General features: G+C 48.3%; 2 protein-coding genes across 5 annotated transcripts; both read right to left on the bottom strand.

Annotated features, from left to right (window-relative positions):
• Positions 1–2,687: 2,687 nt before the first annotated feature.
• LOC311611689 (alanyl-tRNA editing protein Aarsd1) lies at positions 2,688–10,014 on the bottom strand. Its single transcript, XM_084864066.1, has 12 exons — positions 9,882–10,014; positions 9,661–9,792; positions 9,396–9,555; positions 7,188–7,245; positions 6,610–6,766; positions 6,398–6,514; positions 6,043–6,173; positions 5,779–5,845; positions 5,557–5,648; positions 4,628–4,682; positions 3,866–3,960; positions 2,688–2,919 (listed from the first exon to the last, which is right to left on the bottom strand). Exons 1-12 carry the CDS (start codon positions 9,918–9,920, stop codon positions 2,784–2,786), a joined length of 1,239 nt encoding a protein of 412 aa, XP_084720192.1. The 5' UTR covers positions 9,921–10,014; the 3' UTR covers positions 2,688–2,783.
• A 1,254-nt stretch (positions 10,015–11,268) lies between these two features.
• On the bottom strand, positions 11,269–16,309 carry PTGES3L (prostaglandin E synthase 3 like). Of its 4 annotated transcripts, none has more exons than XM_084864069.1 (7): positions 16,110–16,309; positions 15,592–15,752; positions 15,427–15,493; positions 15,221–15,319; positions 13,531–13,620; positions 12,450–12,503; positions 11,269–11,658 (listed from the first exon to the last, which is right to left on the bottom strand). In XM_084864069.1, the coding sequence occupies exons 2-7, from the start codon at positions 15,657–15,659 to the stop codon at positions 11,623–11,625; spliced, it is 414 nt and encodes a 137-aa protein (XP_084720195.1). In that variant the 5' UTR covers positions 15,660–15,752; positions 16,110–16,309; the 3' UTR covers positions 11,269–11,622. The 4 variants fall into 4 exon arrangements, with proteins under 4 accessions (XP_084720195.1, XP_084720196.1, XP_084720194.1 ...); XM_084864070.1 differs by having other exon boundaries at positions 15,592–15,737; XM_084864068.1 differs by having other exon boundaries at positions 15,592–15,705.
• Positions 16,310–16,499: the final 190 nt, after the last annotated feature.

Raw genomic sequence — 16,499 nt, 5'->3', positions numbered from 1 at the left:
GCTCATCGAATGCTCCTCCCGGGATTGGAAGGAGAATATGGAAACAGTTGCCCACAACCACAGCTTATCACCCTGGGTGTCTGTCTTCTCCTTATTTCTCTTATTTCATCCTGGCTGTCTCTGCCTTGACCATCTTTGGCTAAAGTTCTAGCTGGATCTGAGTGTTAGGTTGATTTAAGATCTTAATTATAAAGATGAATGACTTTTGCCAACACCATCAGAGAGCTTTTTCCCTGACGAGGGGCTAGATGTTTATCATTGTACACGGCATTGTCAGATTTGGGCTCATCCATGGACTCAGCTGTTTGTTTTTTGTTAATCCTCACCAGAGGGTACTTTTCCATTGATTTTTCAGAGAGAGTGGATGGGATGGGGAGAAACAGAGAGAGAGACATTGATGTGAGAGAGACACATGGATTGTTGCCTCCTGCACGTGCCCGGACCAGGGCTGGAGATCGAGTCTGCAACCAAGGTACGTGCTCTTGACCGGAATTGAAACCAGGACCCTTCAGTCCACAGGCCGATGTTTACCCACTGAGCCAAACCAGCTAGTTCTGGACTCAGCAGTTGCAATTACTCACATGTAACTGGAGTCGGTGCATTATTTGCAAGTCAGATGCGAGGTCACCTGTGTTATGAAACCCTGAGTTTTGAGGCAGTGCTCTGCAATGGGAAGAGACACCTTTGGAAAAGTCACTTAAGTTTATCTCCTTTGATGGTGAAAATTGTAAATTTTTTTAAACTTTTTTTTTAATATATATATTTTTTATTGATTTTGTACAGATAGGAAGGAAGAGAGATAGAGTTAGAAACATCGATGAGAGAGAGTCATCGATCAGCTGCCTCTTGCACACCCCCTACTGGGGATATGCCCGCAACCAAGGTACATGCCCTTGACCGGAATCGAACCCAGGTCCCTTCAGTCCCCAAGCCGACGCTCTATCCATTGAGCCAAACCAGTCTCGGCTGAAAATTGTAAATTTTATGTTGTTCATTTTACTGCAATAAAGAAAAAAAAAGTGTATTTCCTCACTTGTCAGATCAGGTTGTCAATCTCTAAGATTCCTTCCAGGCCTAGAATTCTGTTTTGATTCTATGACCTTCCATAGGATGGGGAGCCCTAGAAAGAGCTGAAACCTAGTTGGAAAATTGGGAATGGGTGCTAGACAGCTTCTAAAATTGCCAGTTTCAATGGAAGGTAACTTGGGAATAAATGTCTCTTACTTTACATGTATTTCTAAGACTGAAAGGATTATCCATTGGATTTCCTGGTTTTGCAGACTACATTCTTATTCACAGTACCTAGAACTTTCTACAGATATATCACATGTACCTGTGATCACATAACTTCATTGGGAGACCCAAGATTCAACGATAAGCTGAAATCGGTTTGGCTCAGTGGTAGAGCATCGGTCTGCGGACTGAGGGGTCCCAGGTTCGATTCCGGTCAAGGGCATGTATGTACATTGGTTGCGGGCACATCCCCAGTGGGGGGTGTGCAGGAGGCAGCTGGTTGATGTTTCTCATCGACGTTTCTAGCTCTCTATCCCTCTCTTCTCCTCTCTGTAAAAAAAATCAATAAAATATATTTTTTTAAAAAGATTCAACGATAAGTTTGAAGGCCAACTCCAAATATCGTTACTGACATGCCCTCTGAGGAAAAAAATTCAGGGGCTGTTTGGAGAGGGTCTGTCTGCATTTTAAATGGAGTGGAACACTGCCCTGGATAGCTTAGTTGGTTAGAGCATCGTCCTGACATGTCAAAGATGGGAATTTGGCACATGGTGTCTATGCTCCGGGGGCACTCTGGGCCTTCCTAAGGGCTCCACGCCTCCACTCCCGGTTCCAACCAGATCGGAGCAGCTTTCATCCACTTCGATATTGTGCTTCCACTTGTAAAACTTCATGAAAGTTTCCATTATTTCTCCCAGCAAAATTCTATGAAGCCATGATTGCTGCCTGCCTGTCCCACCAGCAGGAACAGCGGCAGGATTCCCTCCTGTGGGCATTTCCCCAGAATAAAGCCCTATGTGAACAAGATGAACATCTAAATGAAAGCAATTTGCCGGTGACTGCCGGGCTCAAAAGAAGCCTCCCTTAGGCCAGTCATAGCTCCTAAGTAACTCAGGGAAGCACACGGATGGCCGCACCCATGTCCTCAGCAGCACTGCCCGGGGACACAGCTCACCTGGGGCGACAGTAGGGCAGCGGCCCCTGCATTTATCATCAACTCTCAACTGCAGGGAAAGAGGACAGAACACCAGGGAATGAAAAATTCTGTTCTTAGGTCCGTGTGGAATCGAGCGTTTTCTTGAGCACTCACAGTTGAAAGTTACTTCACGACACCCCAGAGAACTAGCTACTGCCCTTCCTGCCACGTCATCAGGGAGGCAGCTGAAGGTTGAAAAGGCAAGAGACAGAACCAGAATTTTCTCCAGTGTATTCCAAGGAGCGTGCAGGTCAGGCTTAGACTCATTCACCTGACTCGCACGCTCCTTTGGCAGCTGTATTTCTACATGAAGAAAAGGTGCAACAGAATTTCAGTAAATCAGTGCACCTCATCACATAAGACTCATTCACAGAGGGTGTGTCTAAGGGGCCGAACTGGGGACCCGTTTGTTCACAGATACTCACTGCATAAGCACACTGGAGTACACTATAGAAATTAGTAATACATGGCACCACAATCACAAACACAAAATCCAACTATTTTATTGCCCGAGAGACCCTTTCTGTGGACACGGGGGCGTTCTCAGGGGCGGGAGCCGCAGGGAGGGCAGTCCTCACTGCTCAGCGCTCGGCGGGCCCACGTGGTCCTGGAGCAGCGCCTGCGCCTCCGCCCGCCGGCTCAGGTTGGAGGCCTTCCCCTGAAAGCGGCCTTTCTTCCCCGCTCCTTTGCCTTCCAGCACCTCCGCCACCCTGGGGAGCAGAGAACGTCAGGGGAAGGTGGTCCTCAGGGGGAAAGCCACACAAAAGCCAAGAGCAGCCGGGACCGGTTTGGCTCAATGGATAGAGCTTGGGGACTGAAGGGTCAAGGGCATGTACAGTGGTTGGGGTCAAGGGCATGTACAGTGGTTGCGGGCATATCCCCAGTAGGGGGTGTGCAAGAGGCAGCTGATCGATGACTCTCTCTCATCGATGTTTCTAACTCTCTATCTCTCTCCCTTCCTCTCTGTATAAAAATCAATAAAATAAAAAATAAAAAAAAATAAAAAAGCCAAGAGCAGCCCTGAGTCTTTCCCCGCGGGCTGGGGGCGAGGGAGGGGAAGAGCAGGTGGCTTCTAGAAATCCTTCTTGAAAATACTTGCACATGTACTATGTACCACGTTTACTGTAAGAGGGAATAACTGGCAACAACAGAAGTGTCTAGAAGTGGCCTAGACAGATTATGGCAACCTCCAGGGAGCAGAGCGAATGTACACTAGTTCTAACTTTTCCTTAACAATTACATCAATGCCTTTTTAAATTTTATTTCAAAATCCTAATTTCCCCCCCCAAAGAATATGTGCCTCTCCTCTGCTGGTGCCTTAGGCATCTGCTTCATCTGCCTACTGACAGCCCGGCAGCTGCATTCATGTGTCCCCTGTGAATCTCAATGTCTAAAAGAAAAAACCAAACATATGCATTTAGAGCCAAAAGACCTGGGTTCAAGTCTCAGTTCTGCCCCGACTTTGTGAGATCCCAGGCATAGAGTGTGCCGTCCCTCACCCAGGAAACTGGGAATGGCGGTTGGACTTAATTATTTCAGCCCACATCACAGGTCTGTGATGTGAATCAAAATGTGATTGCAGAAGTGGTGGCCTCTGTCATCAGTAGTGGGCTCTCACCCCCCCACCCCCATGCAAAGCAGCCTACGAAAGGGTACCTGGGTCCCAAGGTCTCCACGGCCTCAGCTGGCCCTGCCAGTAAGAAGAGCCCGGCGCCCTTCTCGTCGCCCACCGTTAGGAACAGGAGGGTGTCCTAGGGTGTAAGACAGGGGATGAACCCTGATGCTTAAGGATGTGGGGTCAACCCCTCTGTACGGTGCCCTCTCCTCAGTCTCCAAAACAGATTCAAAGATCATATTGCAATTACAAGTGTATCAAATCAACATGCTATACACCTTAAAAAGACACATCGTATCTCAACTAAAAAAACATTTTTTTTCCTCTAAAACACAAGTGATGCTCTGAAGGAATGATAATGCAGCCCCTCCACTCTGGCCCACCAGAGAGGAAACTGGTTAAGAGTGACCACAGGAACATTAAGAAGAGGGAAAGCTGCCCGGCGGTGTGGTTCGGTGCATTGAGCAGCGTCACCGGTTCGACTCCCAGTTAAGGGCACATATTTGGGCGGCAGGTTTGAACCCCAGCCCATCAGGGGTGTGAAAGCAACTGATTCATGTGTCTCTTTCACATGTTTCTCTCCCTCTCCCCCTACCTATCTCCCTTCTACTTTCTCCCTAAAAAAATAAAAATTAAAAAAAAAATCAATGGGAAAAATATCCTTGTGTAAGAATTAATACAAAAAAAGAAAGCTGTACTGAATGAATTTCTGTCCCCTACTCTTCACGTGCTCATGTGGGAGGACTTCGGCTGAACTAACGCCCCTCATTTAGGTTTCTCTTCCCGCAGGGTGCATGTCTTACCTCTGACCCAATCTCGTTGGCAATGATATTCATGAACTCAGAATCGCCCTCCTTCCTACAACAAAAGGCACAGAGGTGAGATCCAGGTTGGAGGGAGCTGGGAAACCACGGGATGCCCAGCTCCTCCTGAGAGGCTGGCCTCCCTGCTGTCTGTTTGTGCGAAGTCCCAGGCCCCTCAGCAAAGAGAGAGAGAGCTGGGGAGGGCCAGCAGGACGTCCTTCTCAGCATCAGCAGTTCTAACAAGCTCTGCCTTTGTTTCTGTCTTCCTTTAATAGGATTCACCCAGGTAAGTGAAGACCTGTGAGACGGTGAAGGAGGCAAGGGAAGGTGCTAATGAAAGTTAGAGCGAAGGGCAGGCACCTGGGACAGAAATTCATTCAGGTTTGCTCGCCACCTGAGGTGGCAGCGTGTGTGGAAGGCAGCCAGTGGATGTGTCTCTCTCACATTGATGTCTCTCTCTCTCCCTCCTCCCTCCCTTCCTCCCTTCCGCTCTCTCTAAAATGCAATGGAAAGCCGAAACTGGTTTGGCTCAGTGGTGGAGCGTTGGTCTGCGGACTGAAGGGTCCCAGGTTCGATTCCAGTCAAGGGCATGTGCCTGGGTTGCGGGCACATCCCTGGCGGGGGGGCGTGCAGGAGGCAGCTGGTCGATGTTTCTCTCTCGTCGATGTTTCTAGCTCTCTGTCCCTCTCCCTTCCTCTCTGTAAAAAATCAATAAAATATATTAAATAAATAAATAAATAAATAAATAAAATGCAATGGAAAAAATATCCTCAAGTGAGGGTTAAAAAAGAAAGATGCTTATCCGGTAGGTAACACATTTCTTAGGGTCTCCGCAGCCTGAGAACACCAGGGAGTGCCCGCCACCCACTGCGCACTGCACACAGGGGAGAGAATGAGCCCTACGGCCTCACCCCCTGCCTGTCGCTCACCTGTGCAATGTGACCACACCTCCGCAGGCCGGGCTGTGCCTGAGGCCGCGGGCAATGTGCACAGCCAGGTCTCTCAGCAGGTTCAGGTTGTTCTGAAATGGATGCCAGCACTGAGCAGGGAGGTGGGAAGGACCCCAAGACAGCACCGCCTTCCCTGCACTTCATTCTCCCCCGCTTCCCCCTCTGGCAAACTACGCATCTGGCAGAGCCCGGAACAGCCACCTTCTGCAGGAGCTTGGCGGAGTTCTGCAGCTTTCTCACGGCTTCCACGTGGTCCTCCGCGCCACACCTGCAAGGGAAAGGTCCGTGGAGATCTGCCCCGCCCCCCAACTGCTTTTGATGGCGGGCGTTCGTCCACTGCCCTTTGTCGTTTACGATCACATCTTACCGCCCAGAGACAGATTATTCTGCCTGCCTCCCAGGCGGGAAAGCTAAGCCCCGGGCGTCCAGGTCCTGAGAAACAGGAGACAACAGAAGGGGGCGTACTTCAGCAGCGCGGTCAGTGCCTTTTCAGCGCCATAGCTTCTCTCCATCCACTTCAGCACACGGTTCCCAGCCAGAAATATCAGGTTGGTTTTGTTCTTTTTCCCCTTCTCGGTGCCCAGAATTTTAATGACCTACATGAGGCAAGGAGGTAAACACACACACACACGCAGAAAAGACAGTGGGTGCTGGACACACGAGTAGGAGACACCTAGATCTCCCCCTCAGTTGAGAAGCAATAAAAGTGATTTTGCTCAGGACTCCCCATTTGTCCCCTCTCCCCCCACTCCCAACCCTGTTGTGATCCCAAACTCCTGACGCCCTCTTTCTAACCCTTCGGAAGCCCTTCCTCACCTACCTGCAGGTCACTGAGGTTGCTCACGTGGGTCCCACAGCACATGTTGGAATCAACATCCTTGATGGTAACAACTCGAATGGGCCCGGCATGGTCATCTGGCAAGCCCCGGCCCCGCACCTAGGACACAGAGGAGGGAGAAGGGCTGTCGGAATTTCGAGGAGGAGCCCCCAGAGGGCCGTCTACAGAAGCCGCCCCACGGGCTCTCCCCGCACCTGCTCCACCTCAGGGTCATCGAGGCTCAGCTCTCGCACATTCACGGGCAGCTGGTCTCTGATTTTCTCGTTGACACTCTGCTCGATGGCAGCTACTTGCTCTACGGTCACGGAGGGGCTGTCCAGCTCAATCACACTCCGGAGTCGCCCTAACTCCCTGTCAGAAGAAGTAGAGGAGCCACAGGATGCTGATAACAACAACAGTAACGATGTAAGAAAGTTTACAGTTTACAAAGAATGTCCACATAAATTATCTTATTTAATCCTCACGAAAATCCTGCATGGTGGGGACTGTCATTTCCATCTTACAGCGGAGGGGCAGTAACGAATGTGATCAAGGTCACATAGATCCACACTCTAAGTTCTTTCCTAAGCAAAGGCAGATACCTCTCCTCTCATCCTAACGCTTTCCCTAAGGAACACAAGGTCATCCGCCCCCACCCTCAAGGGGACCAGGGAACCCAGCAGGTTTTGAACACTGCTCTTTCTCTGAGCCTCCTGCCCCCAGACCCATGCCTGGGAAAGGAGCTGGGAGTCACGAGTCACGCTCTACAGTTACTCTTATGCCTCCTCCTCACCAGGACGTTGTTTTCAGCCCAAACAGATGATCAGCAACTGCTGTGATGAGATGCTGCCCTGAGAAGAGAGAATAAGAGACAGAAGAATGAGAAGCCCAGACAGCCACATACTCCCACGTCATCATAGACAGTTTCCTTGTTGAAGACCTGTTAGGCACTGGGTAATATTCTTGAGATACTTTACTGAATATCCTCACAAGAATTCTGCAAGAGGCTTTACGATGCCATTTCACAAATGAGGACACGGAGGCCTAGAAATGTCAAGTAACTCGCCAAAGCGATGTAGCTTCTCAGAGGCAGGATTTGAACTGAAGCTCTAATGTGGCACATTCACTCAACAAATATTTATCTTTTTTTATATATATATTTTATTGATTTTTACAGAGAGGAAGGGAGAGAGACAGAGAGCTAGAAACATCGATGAGAGAGAAACATCGACCAGCTGCCTCTTGCACACCCCCTACTGGGGATGTGCCCGCAACCAACGTACATGCCCCTGACCGGAATCGAACCCGGGACCTTTCAGTCCGCAGACCGACGCTCTATCACTGAGCCAAACCGGTTTTGGCTCAACAAATATTTATCAAGTACCTACCGCATGCAAGCACAGGGCTTGATGTTAGAGATACAGCATTATCTCTGATTGGTGACATGAGGAGGAGGAGGAAGAGGAGAAGGAATAGAAGGAATTAACTGTGAAGGCAATTAACTTGAAGGAGGAAAGAAGCAGGATGTGTTCAAGGAATCGAGAGGAAGGCCAGCATGGCCAGAATGCCAACAGCAAGAGGGAGGGAGAGCAGCTGGGCTGGAGCAGCAGGCAAGCACCAGCTCAGGTAGGGCATGGGGGCCATGGCAAGTATAGTTCTATCATGAGCAACAGGAAGCTTTTGAAGAGGGTTAAGCAGGAGAGTGACATGATCAGATCTTAATTTTTAAAAGATTATTCTGGCTGCCCTTCGAAGCATAGGCTGCAAGAAGCAAGACTGTACGTGGAGACACTAGCCGGGAGGCTATTACAGAGGTCTGCGGAAAGACAAGGAGCGCTGGGTCTAAGATAATCACACCAACAGTGGGAGGAAATAGAGAAGCATTTAGAAATCAAACCGACAGGACTTAGTGAGTGACTCGCTATCCCCAAAGTGTCTGTACTAACTTCCAGGATTTCAGCAACTAGGTGGGTGCTGATGCCATGCACTGAATACAGGGAATGCCAATGGAAGGCCAAGTCTGGGGAAATGGGTGACTTTTTAAAAAAATGTTTTTATTGATGTTAGAGAGAGAGGAAAGGGGGTGGGGGGGAGAGACATATCAATTGGTTGCCTCCCGAACACAACACATCCTGACCAGAAACCAAGCCCACAACGTGGACATGTACCCTGACTGGGAATCTAACCCATGACCTTTCATGGCACTGGACAACACTCCACCAACTGAGCCACACCAGCCAAGGCTTTTGTTTTTTTGAAAAAATACCATTCTAAATGTTCTGAGTTTAAAAGTTTAATGGCACATCCAGATAATGATACTAAGATGGGAAGTTGGTAACACTCAAATCCAGGAGTTATTCTAATACTTTTCTTTGAATTCTCATTGGTTGATTTGAGAGAGAGAGGAAGGGGGAAAGATGGGGGGGGGGGGGAGAGACAAACAAACATCAATTTAGCCCTAACCAGTTTGGCTCAGTGGATAAAGCATTGGTCTGTGGACTGAAAGGCCCCAAGTTCATTTCCAGTCAAGGGCATGTATCTTGGTTTCAAACATATCCCCAGTGGGAGGTGTGCAGGAGACAGCTAATCAATGTTTCTAACTCTTTATCCCTCTACTTTTCCTCTCTGTAAAAAAAAATCAATAAAAAAATATATATTTTTTAAAAACACACCCATTTGTTGTTCCATTTATTTATGCATTCATTAGCTGTTTCTAGTATGTGCCCTGGCCAGGAAAATTGAACCTACAACTTTGGTGTGCTGGGGCAATGCTCTACCCATATCCTAATACTTTTAATTGCTCATATTGCTTTTGTAACACCTATCATAACCTGCCTCCATCGGAGCTGATTCTGCATTCGTCTGACTTTTCCAAAAGGTACCTCTCTCTCCTAGAGAACTCAAACCCTATCTGACTCATCGTGGCATCCCCGTACATACGGAGCATCTCCATACAGAGCAATTGCCCCTCCGACAGATCCCCGATCCCGTCCCCGCCTACCTGAATGCTGCTGCATGTGGTCAAACCTCCGCTCCCAGTCCACCTGCACGTGGACCTCAGTGCCAGGGGCCAAGGGCGTCTGTGTGAAATGGTCGGCCTCGGCCCCGCGGCGGGTCACTCTCAGCACGGAGATGCCATTGATCGTGCCATGGTCATCAGGCTGGGGAAGAGAAATACAGGTGGGCGGCAGTGGGAGACAGGGACCCCGGCAGAGGGGAAACAGGGGCCCCGTGGGAGGGGGCGGAGGGGAGGACGGGCCTGGTACCTGTCCCCCGCCTTCGGGGAAAAGCAGCGTGTCCTCCAGCACCACCTGGAAGCCGCTCAGCACTTCCTTTTTGCCTTTGCTCCCTTCGGTCTGCAGCTCCGCGGGGCGGCAGGAGACCACGGTGGTGGTGAACTGAACAGAGAGGGACGGAAGAACAAACGGAATCTAGCTCGGCTCGCCCTCTCCCCGCAGCGCCCCATCCGCTCGCCCAGCGGCCGCACCTCCCGGGCGTAGCTGTCGCGCTGACACCGGAACGCCATCGCCGCCGCGGTCCCCGGAGGCGGGACCCACGCGCCGGAGCGCCCGGGCTGGGGGCGGACGGAAGCCCGCGCAGGACAATCCTCAGCACGAACGCGTCTCTGTGCAGAAGCGGGAAAGCGAGAGTCGGAATGGGCTGTGGTTGGGACAAACTTGTTTGAAAACGCGATGTGCAGGCGTTCTGGGCAGTTTAGCAACGGTTTTGACTTGGTATAAAGGACCAGAGGACAAAACTGTGACCTGAACTTGTCAAGGCACTTAGCTTGGCCGGTCGGGCTCCAAGGATGTGCAGTGGTGGGCATGGTATGGGCTTGGATGCACGACAGCGTGCCCAGTAGAAAAATGCAAGCCACATTTGTTAATATTTTACTTAAATCAGCATACCCATAATACTTTCATCATGTAGTAGGCATATAAAAATAAGGCTTTTTCCCCCGTGTAAAATTATCAGTGTGTATTTTACACTCACATCTCAGTTCGGACTAGCCATATTTCAAGTACCATATGTGACTAGTGCTGAACAGTGCCTTAAGACTTTAACCGCTTAAAAATTAGAGTTAACTTGCCTTCTGCTCTTTCCAATCGGCTAATAAAAAACCTGAAGACTCCAGATGTTTCAGAATTTAGGATCTTTCAGATTTTAGGCAGTAATGGAGAGCATACGCTGTGTGTTGTTACCTAACGCGCTCCATTTGGAACTCAAGAGCAACATCAGGTAATCAAACTCATTAATATGTATGCTGAGAAATAAATATACTAAATGGAATAAACACTATAAACAGCCTCACATCAGTTTAGGTCATGTTTTGCTGTCAAAATGAGTTTTGATGTCCATTTTCTGTTGTTGTTGGTTTTCAGAAATGTGGATAAGAGGACATGCTATACAAATTCAAGTCACAACTTTGCCCCTTATTGTTACCCGATTGATGACCTATGAAGAAAATACCTAATTATTTAATGAGCTAATAGTAAACTGTAGAACATAATACAAATATAACTATGTATTAGCAATTGTTTTGTTTTTGTTTTTAGTTTAAGAACTATTGTCAGCTTTAAAAGTATAGAGAGATTTCTGGAGTGTGCAGGAAGCTGAGGTAGGTTTCCGGCTGATTCTAAGAGTGGCAGTATTCGCCATATAGTGAAAGGCTGGTTTCTACTCTGAGAAATCAGAGCACAGATCTGTGCATGGGGAAGTCCCCTAGCCTGGTTATAGCCTGCTTCCAACAGATTTCTTCTTTCAACCTCAGTGATGAGGGCCAGGACCTCTGACACCCACTCCTCCTCTGAAGAGTAACTATAGAGGGAGAAGAGGCTTGCCTCCAGGAGGAAGAAGTACAAGCACGAAAGAGATCGACCAGTTCCTAGAGATTTATTATAATCCATATGCTACTTCTTTGGATGTTACTCTACCATAGACACACATACTCGAGGGCTTGATGAGTGGCCCAAACACAGAGATTATAGCTAGTTGGTAGGAAGTCAGCAGTCGCACCAGTCTACTCCTCTGCTATTCTGCCATCTGATGTAGCAGCTAGGGAAAAGAAATAAAGCATGAAGGAGGACAATGAAGAGCTTCAGGGATAGATCTGAGATCCCAGAGGACCTTGGTGCTCAGCCAAACAGCTGGACAAAGGCCCAGGCCCTAGCTTGTCAGAATGACTGGCAGATAGCCACCACCTCCTCCACAGGTCTACCGGGCAGAAGTTAACTACTTGTTGCCTCGGCACTGTCAGAATCATCCTAGAAAAAAAGAAAAAGACAAAAGTTACCTGCAGACTAAGGAAAGAGTGAACATTTGTGTTCACAAACACCGCTCACTCCCATCTGCTCTCCAAGTTTTCTTTTGTGATTTTCTGAGTCACACAACTTCTTAGGAGGTTACAATGGAAGGATTTAAACTTTGGAATAATAAACCACTAGTACTGAATAAACAGCACGGTGTCGAGTATCATTTAGTTTCAGAATTTCAATTAATGCTACTGCTCCTTACAACTGTAAGGATAGTCACCAGGGCCAGCACTGCTCTAGGATGGAGAAGCAGAGGGAGAGACGGAAGTGAAGAGGGTCTTGCTGAGTTTGGTGTTTTGTTTTTTGTGTTTTCTTTTAAGCAAAAGTTTATTTAGAAAGCCACAGAGGTAAGAGAAGTAAGCCATAGAAGAAATGGGTTTAAGAAAAAAGTTATGGAGGCAAAGAAGGGCCCCTGAAGCTTAGGAGAAAGAGAGAAAGGTAAGATAACATGCCTGGGAAGGGGATGGGAAAGGTACGGGTGTGCTCCCATGAAGGAGAGCACTTATTGGGGTTTTTTTAAGCCTAGAGAAGAACATTCACTCTTCTCTGTCAAATTCAAATTTGGCTAAAAAAAAAATAATAATAATAATCAAATTTGGCTTAAAAAAAAATAATAATCAAGTTTGGCTAACATGCACTGAGAAGTGCTATGTGCTAGGGACCGAGAGAGGAGCTTTCTAGTATTGTATCTTATTTTTAAGAGCAAAAAGGAAACTGAAGAGTTGAGGGCAGGCTTTACTTACATCCAGATCGTCCATGGCAGGGGGAGGTCTCTTGGTGCTGACCTTCTGCAAAAGCTAGAGGGGAGAGAAAAGTAGTCACAAGAGAGAAGAGCAACCTGCATACTAACGGGCCATAGGAGAATGGTCCAGCTGGACAACTACCCTAGGTAAGGCCTCTAAACATCAGTGGAATGAATTGGAGAAAAGTACATTGACCCCCTTTTTGAAAAAAACTTTAAAAACACACAGAGCACCCTCCTTACTAATCCAGGTCAGGGTCTGCTAGTGTTTTTGCAACTTGAATAACTAGTACGGAAATTCTGAAACCAAATTAATTTATTGGGAAATAGTGATTTATTTTTATTTTTTGCTAATCCTCAATAAGGATATTTTTCCCATCACTTTTCAGAGAGAGGGAGGAAGAGAGGGAGAAATCGACTGGTTGCCTCCCGCATGCACTCGCCCCAACCTGCAATCTAGGAATCAAACCTTCTACCCTTTCCTGCTTGGGCGAATGCTCTAACCCAGTGGTCGCAAACTGTGGCTCTTTGTCCCCTTGAGTGTGGCTCTTCCACAAAATATCACATGCGGGCGTGCACATACAGTGCGACTGAAACTTTGTGGGCCATATGCAGAAGTCAGTTTTCGGCTCTCAAAAGAAATTTCAATCGTTGTACTGTTGATATTTGGCTCTGCTGACTAATGAGTTTGCTGACCACTGCTATAACAATTTGGAAACACTCACCAGGGTGAAAATAGTAACTTTTTAAATTTGAATCTTATACTGCTTAGTTTGAGCTTCCCATAAAGTTATCTGGTTCAAGAAACCCCCCCCCCCCACACACACACACACACATACACACACACACACAAAAAGGTACTACCAAATTTCTTCAGAGCACAGGATCTACTCTACAAATAGAATGTTCATTTTTCCCATCCCTACTAAATAAACATTGCACAAAATACATAAAGAATATCAGCACCAATGAGCAGCCAGCTAAGGAGCTCATATATCTCTGCTTAGCCCTCATGACAATTCTCCAGAGAAATGTGTGCAGAGACTCAGAGAATGATCCAGATGGGCAGAAAATGACATTACCTCTGCATAATGTTCCACCTGAGCCAGCTCCACCTCTTCATCCCCTTCCCAGTCTCTCCAGTTATCAAAGTCCACAGACAACCACACTGGCTGAAAGAGGAAGCGCAGAGAGTCACGGGCCAAGAGGGCAGCAGAAGTGCACAGAAAAGTGTGGTTGTGTGCACAGGAGCATGCTTGGGGAAGGTCAAAGGGAGTAGTTTTCCAACATTCCCCTTTAGCCCCATCTCCAAGCTGCCACGTCATCCATAAAGACTTCCCAAGAGCCCATTAAACACAATGCTTAGGGTATGGAAAAGTATAGAAATTCTGCCCTCCAAGAGCAGATTGATTGGGAAGATAACACATATGGAAATATAAACTGTGTCATAAAGTATCATAGAATCAACCAAGAAAGACAGGGACAGCCCTTCAAGGCCCGTGTCCCAATTATTTACTAATTCATTTAGCAGATATTTATTGAACAGATACTATGGGTGAGACTCTGAGACTTGGCACTGGAATTATAAAAATATTTAATACATACTCCCAGCCATCAAGAAGCAAGTGAAACCCAGCTGGTGTTGCTCAGTGGTTGAACATCGACCTATGAACCAGGAGATCATGGTTCGATTTCCAGTCAGGGCACATAAGGGAGCAGCCAATCAATGATTCTCTCTCATCATTAATATTTCTATTTCTCTCTCTCCCTTCCTCTCTCTAAAGTCAATAAAAAAATTAAAAAGGGGTGGGAAAGCTCCAACTCTAGGCAGTTGGGAATTTTAGACAAGTATGGCCAAAATCACCATTTTTTGAGAGAAGCTAATCTGGATTTGTAGGTGAATTCACCACATTTTTATATGTCACCAACTAGTCAAAACTTCTAAATATCAGCCGAAACCGGTTTGGCTCAGTGGATGGAGCATCGGCCTGTGGACTGAAAGGTCCCAGGTTCAATTCCGATCAGGGGCATGTACCTTGGTTTCGGGCACATCCCCAGTTGGGGGTGTGCAGGAGGCAGCTGGTCGATGTTTCTAGCTCTCTGTCCCTCTCCCTTCCATTCTGTGAAAAATCAATAAAATATATATTTTTTTTAAAACTTCTAAATATCAGTAGGCAATGGAAATAATTTTTAACACTGTGAAGACTGCTCAAATAAATCTGAGAGCCAGATCCAACCAATAAGTGGCCAAATTACAACCTTTAAGAGAAAGAAGCCACTAGAGGGTCTTAACTAGGGGAGTGACAAGGTCAAATGTGTCTTATTTATTTTTTAATATGTCTTTATTGATTTTAGGGAGAGAGAGAGGGAGAGAGAGAGAGAGAGAGAGTCATTGATTGGCTGCTTCTTGCATGCACCCTACAGGGAATCAAGACAGAAAATCGAACCTGCAACCTTTTGGTGCATGGGACAACACTCACACTCACCAGGGCTCAAATATGTGTTTAGACAGATCATAATGGGAGAGATGCTATAAACAGATTGGGGGTGGGGCTGAAAATACACAACAAATCTCACCCAGTGACGGATGAAGTCTGGATTAGGTAGATATGATATAATGGATTCAATCCTATCCACGTAGTCAAATAGGCAGGATTGATGAGTGACTGCCAGTTGGTGGGGAAGGAGGCAGGGTGATTCCCAGAGCTAATTTGAGTGCCTGCTCTGGTACAAAGACAGAGAGCACAGGAGAAAGACCAGGCCACTCCCTACCTTGATATCCTCCTTGGTGAGCCGAGGCCAGGCCACTTTCTCCTTCCATTTCCTCACGAAGCAAGTAATGGAGCGGCCAGAGCGCTTATCCTGGGAGTCCTGCCACAGGGAGAGCCTCATTCTTCCAGAGTCTGAAGTGCAGAGTGAATCTCCCATGTCCCAGGCAGCCTTCCCACCCCAACCTGACTGTCCCACCCCATCCTTACCTTGGAGTTCACCTTGGCATAGAACTCAATCTCATTGTACATCTCCACTCCGTCGGCATTCTTGCAGCTAAGGAGACAAAGCAGCTGAAGAGGCTGAGTGAGGGGGCAATGAAGAGGAGGGAAAGGTTCCCATGAAGCCAGACTCAACCAATGGGAGGCCGTTACCTGAACACAATGCGGTGGTCTTCTAAGAGCACGTGGACATCGGTGCTGTCCTCAACACAAAACTCCATGAACACGTACCTGGGCCTGTCGTACCACAGGGTCCGCGCATGCTGCCTGAAGAGGAGTGGAGGTGGGGCTTCGCAGGGCTGGGAGAGGGAAGACTGGGAGCATTTGGGAAAGACAGGAGAAGGGGGACATACAGGGATATTTGATGCTACAGCCCTGACAAAAATGGAGCTACAGGAGACAGGAGGAGGTGCCATGGGAGGGATGCAAACGGGTGTCTGTGGGGAGGGTGAGGCGAGGGTGAATCTGGGGGGAGAATCCAAAGTAGTGTGAGCGTAAAAGCTAAGGAGTTATGGAGGCCATGGAGCTGGCCCTGCCCCCTCACCACCCCGAAGTTACGGAGACCTGAGGCCTGGGGTTCCCATGGGACCTCGCAGAACCTGCAGCGCCCCCCAGGAAAATGTGGGGCCATAAATCTAAAGGGGAAAGAAAAGGCGGCCGGAAACACTCACCGTGCCATGGCGGCTCCCGCAGCCCAGCGGCGTCGGGAATCCGATCCGGGGTCGCTATCTTTAGATGCTGGCGACGCCCCAGCAGCTGCCGCTCCTTATATGGTCGGTGGGTGGCAGGTTTCAGGGGCAGGAGGATCGCGGCCTGACAAGGGAGCTGCACTCGGGGGGCCGGGGGGGAAAGCCTACCCCCTGCAGCCCTGCAGCCCTGCAGCCCTGCAGCCCTGCAGCCCTGCAGCCCTGCAGCCCTGCAGCCCTGCACAGCTCCGGGTCTCCAGAGATGACACATTTAGGAAGAGACTGGGACCTGGGTAAGGGCCACACGATCCTAGACACACACGCGGAACGGCTCGTCCTCCGCTCCATTCCCCTGTTCCTCCGATACTTAGTACA

This window comes from Pipistrellus hanaki (assembly GCF_964339955.1).
Source record: "Pipistrellus hanaki genome assembly, chromosome: 16".
NCBI lineage: Eukaryota > Metazoa > Chordata > Mammalia > Chiroptera > Vespertilionidae > Pipistrellus > Pipistrellus hanaki.
The sequence above is the reverse complement of the archived record's forward strand: the minus strand, read 5'-3'. Positions and strand labels throughout refer to the sequence as shown.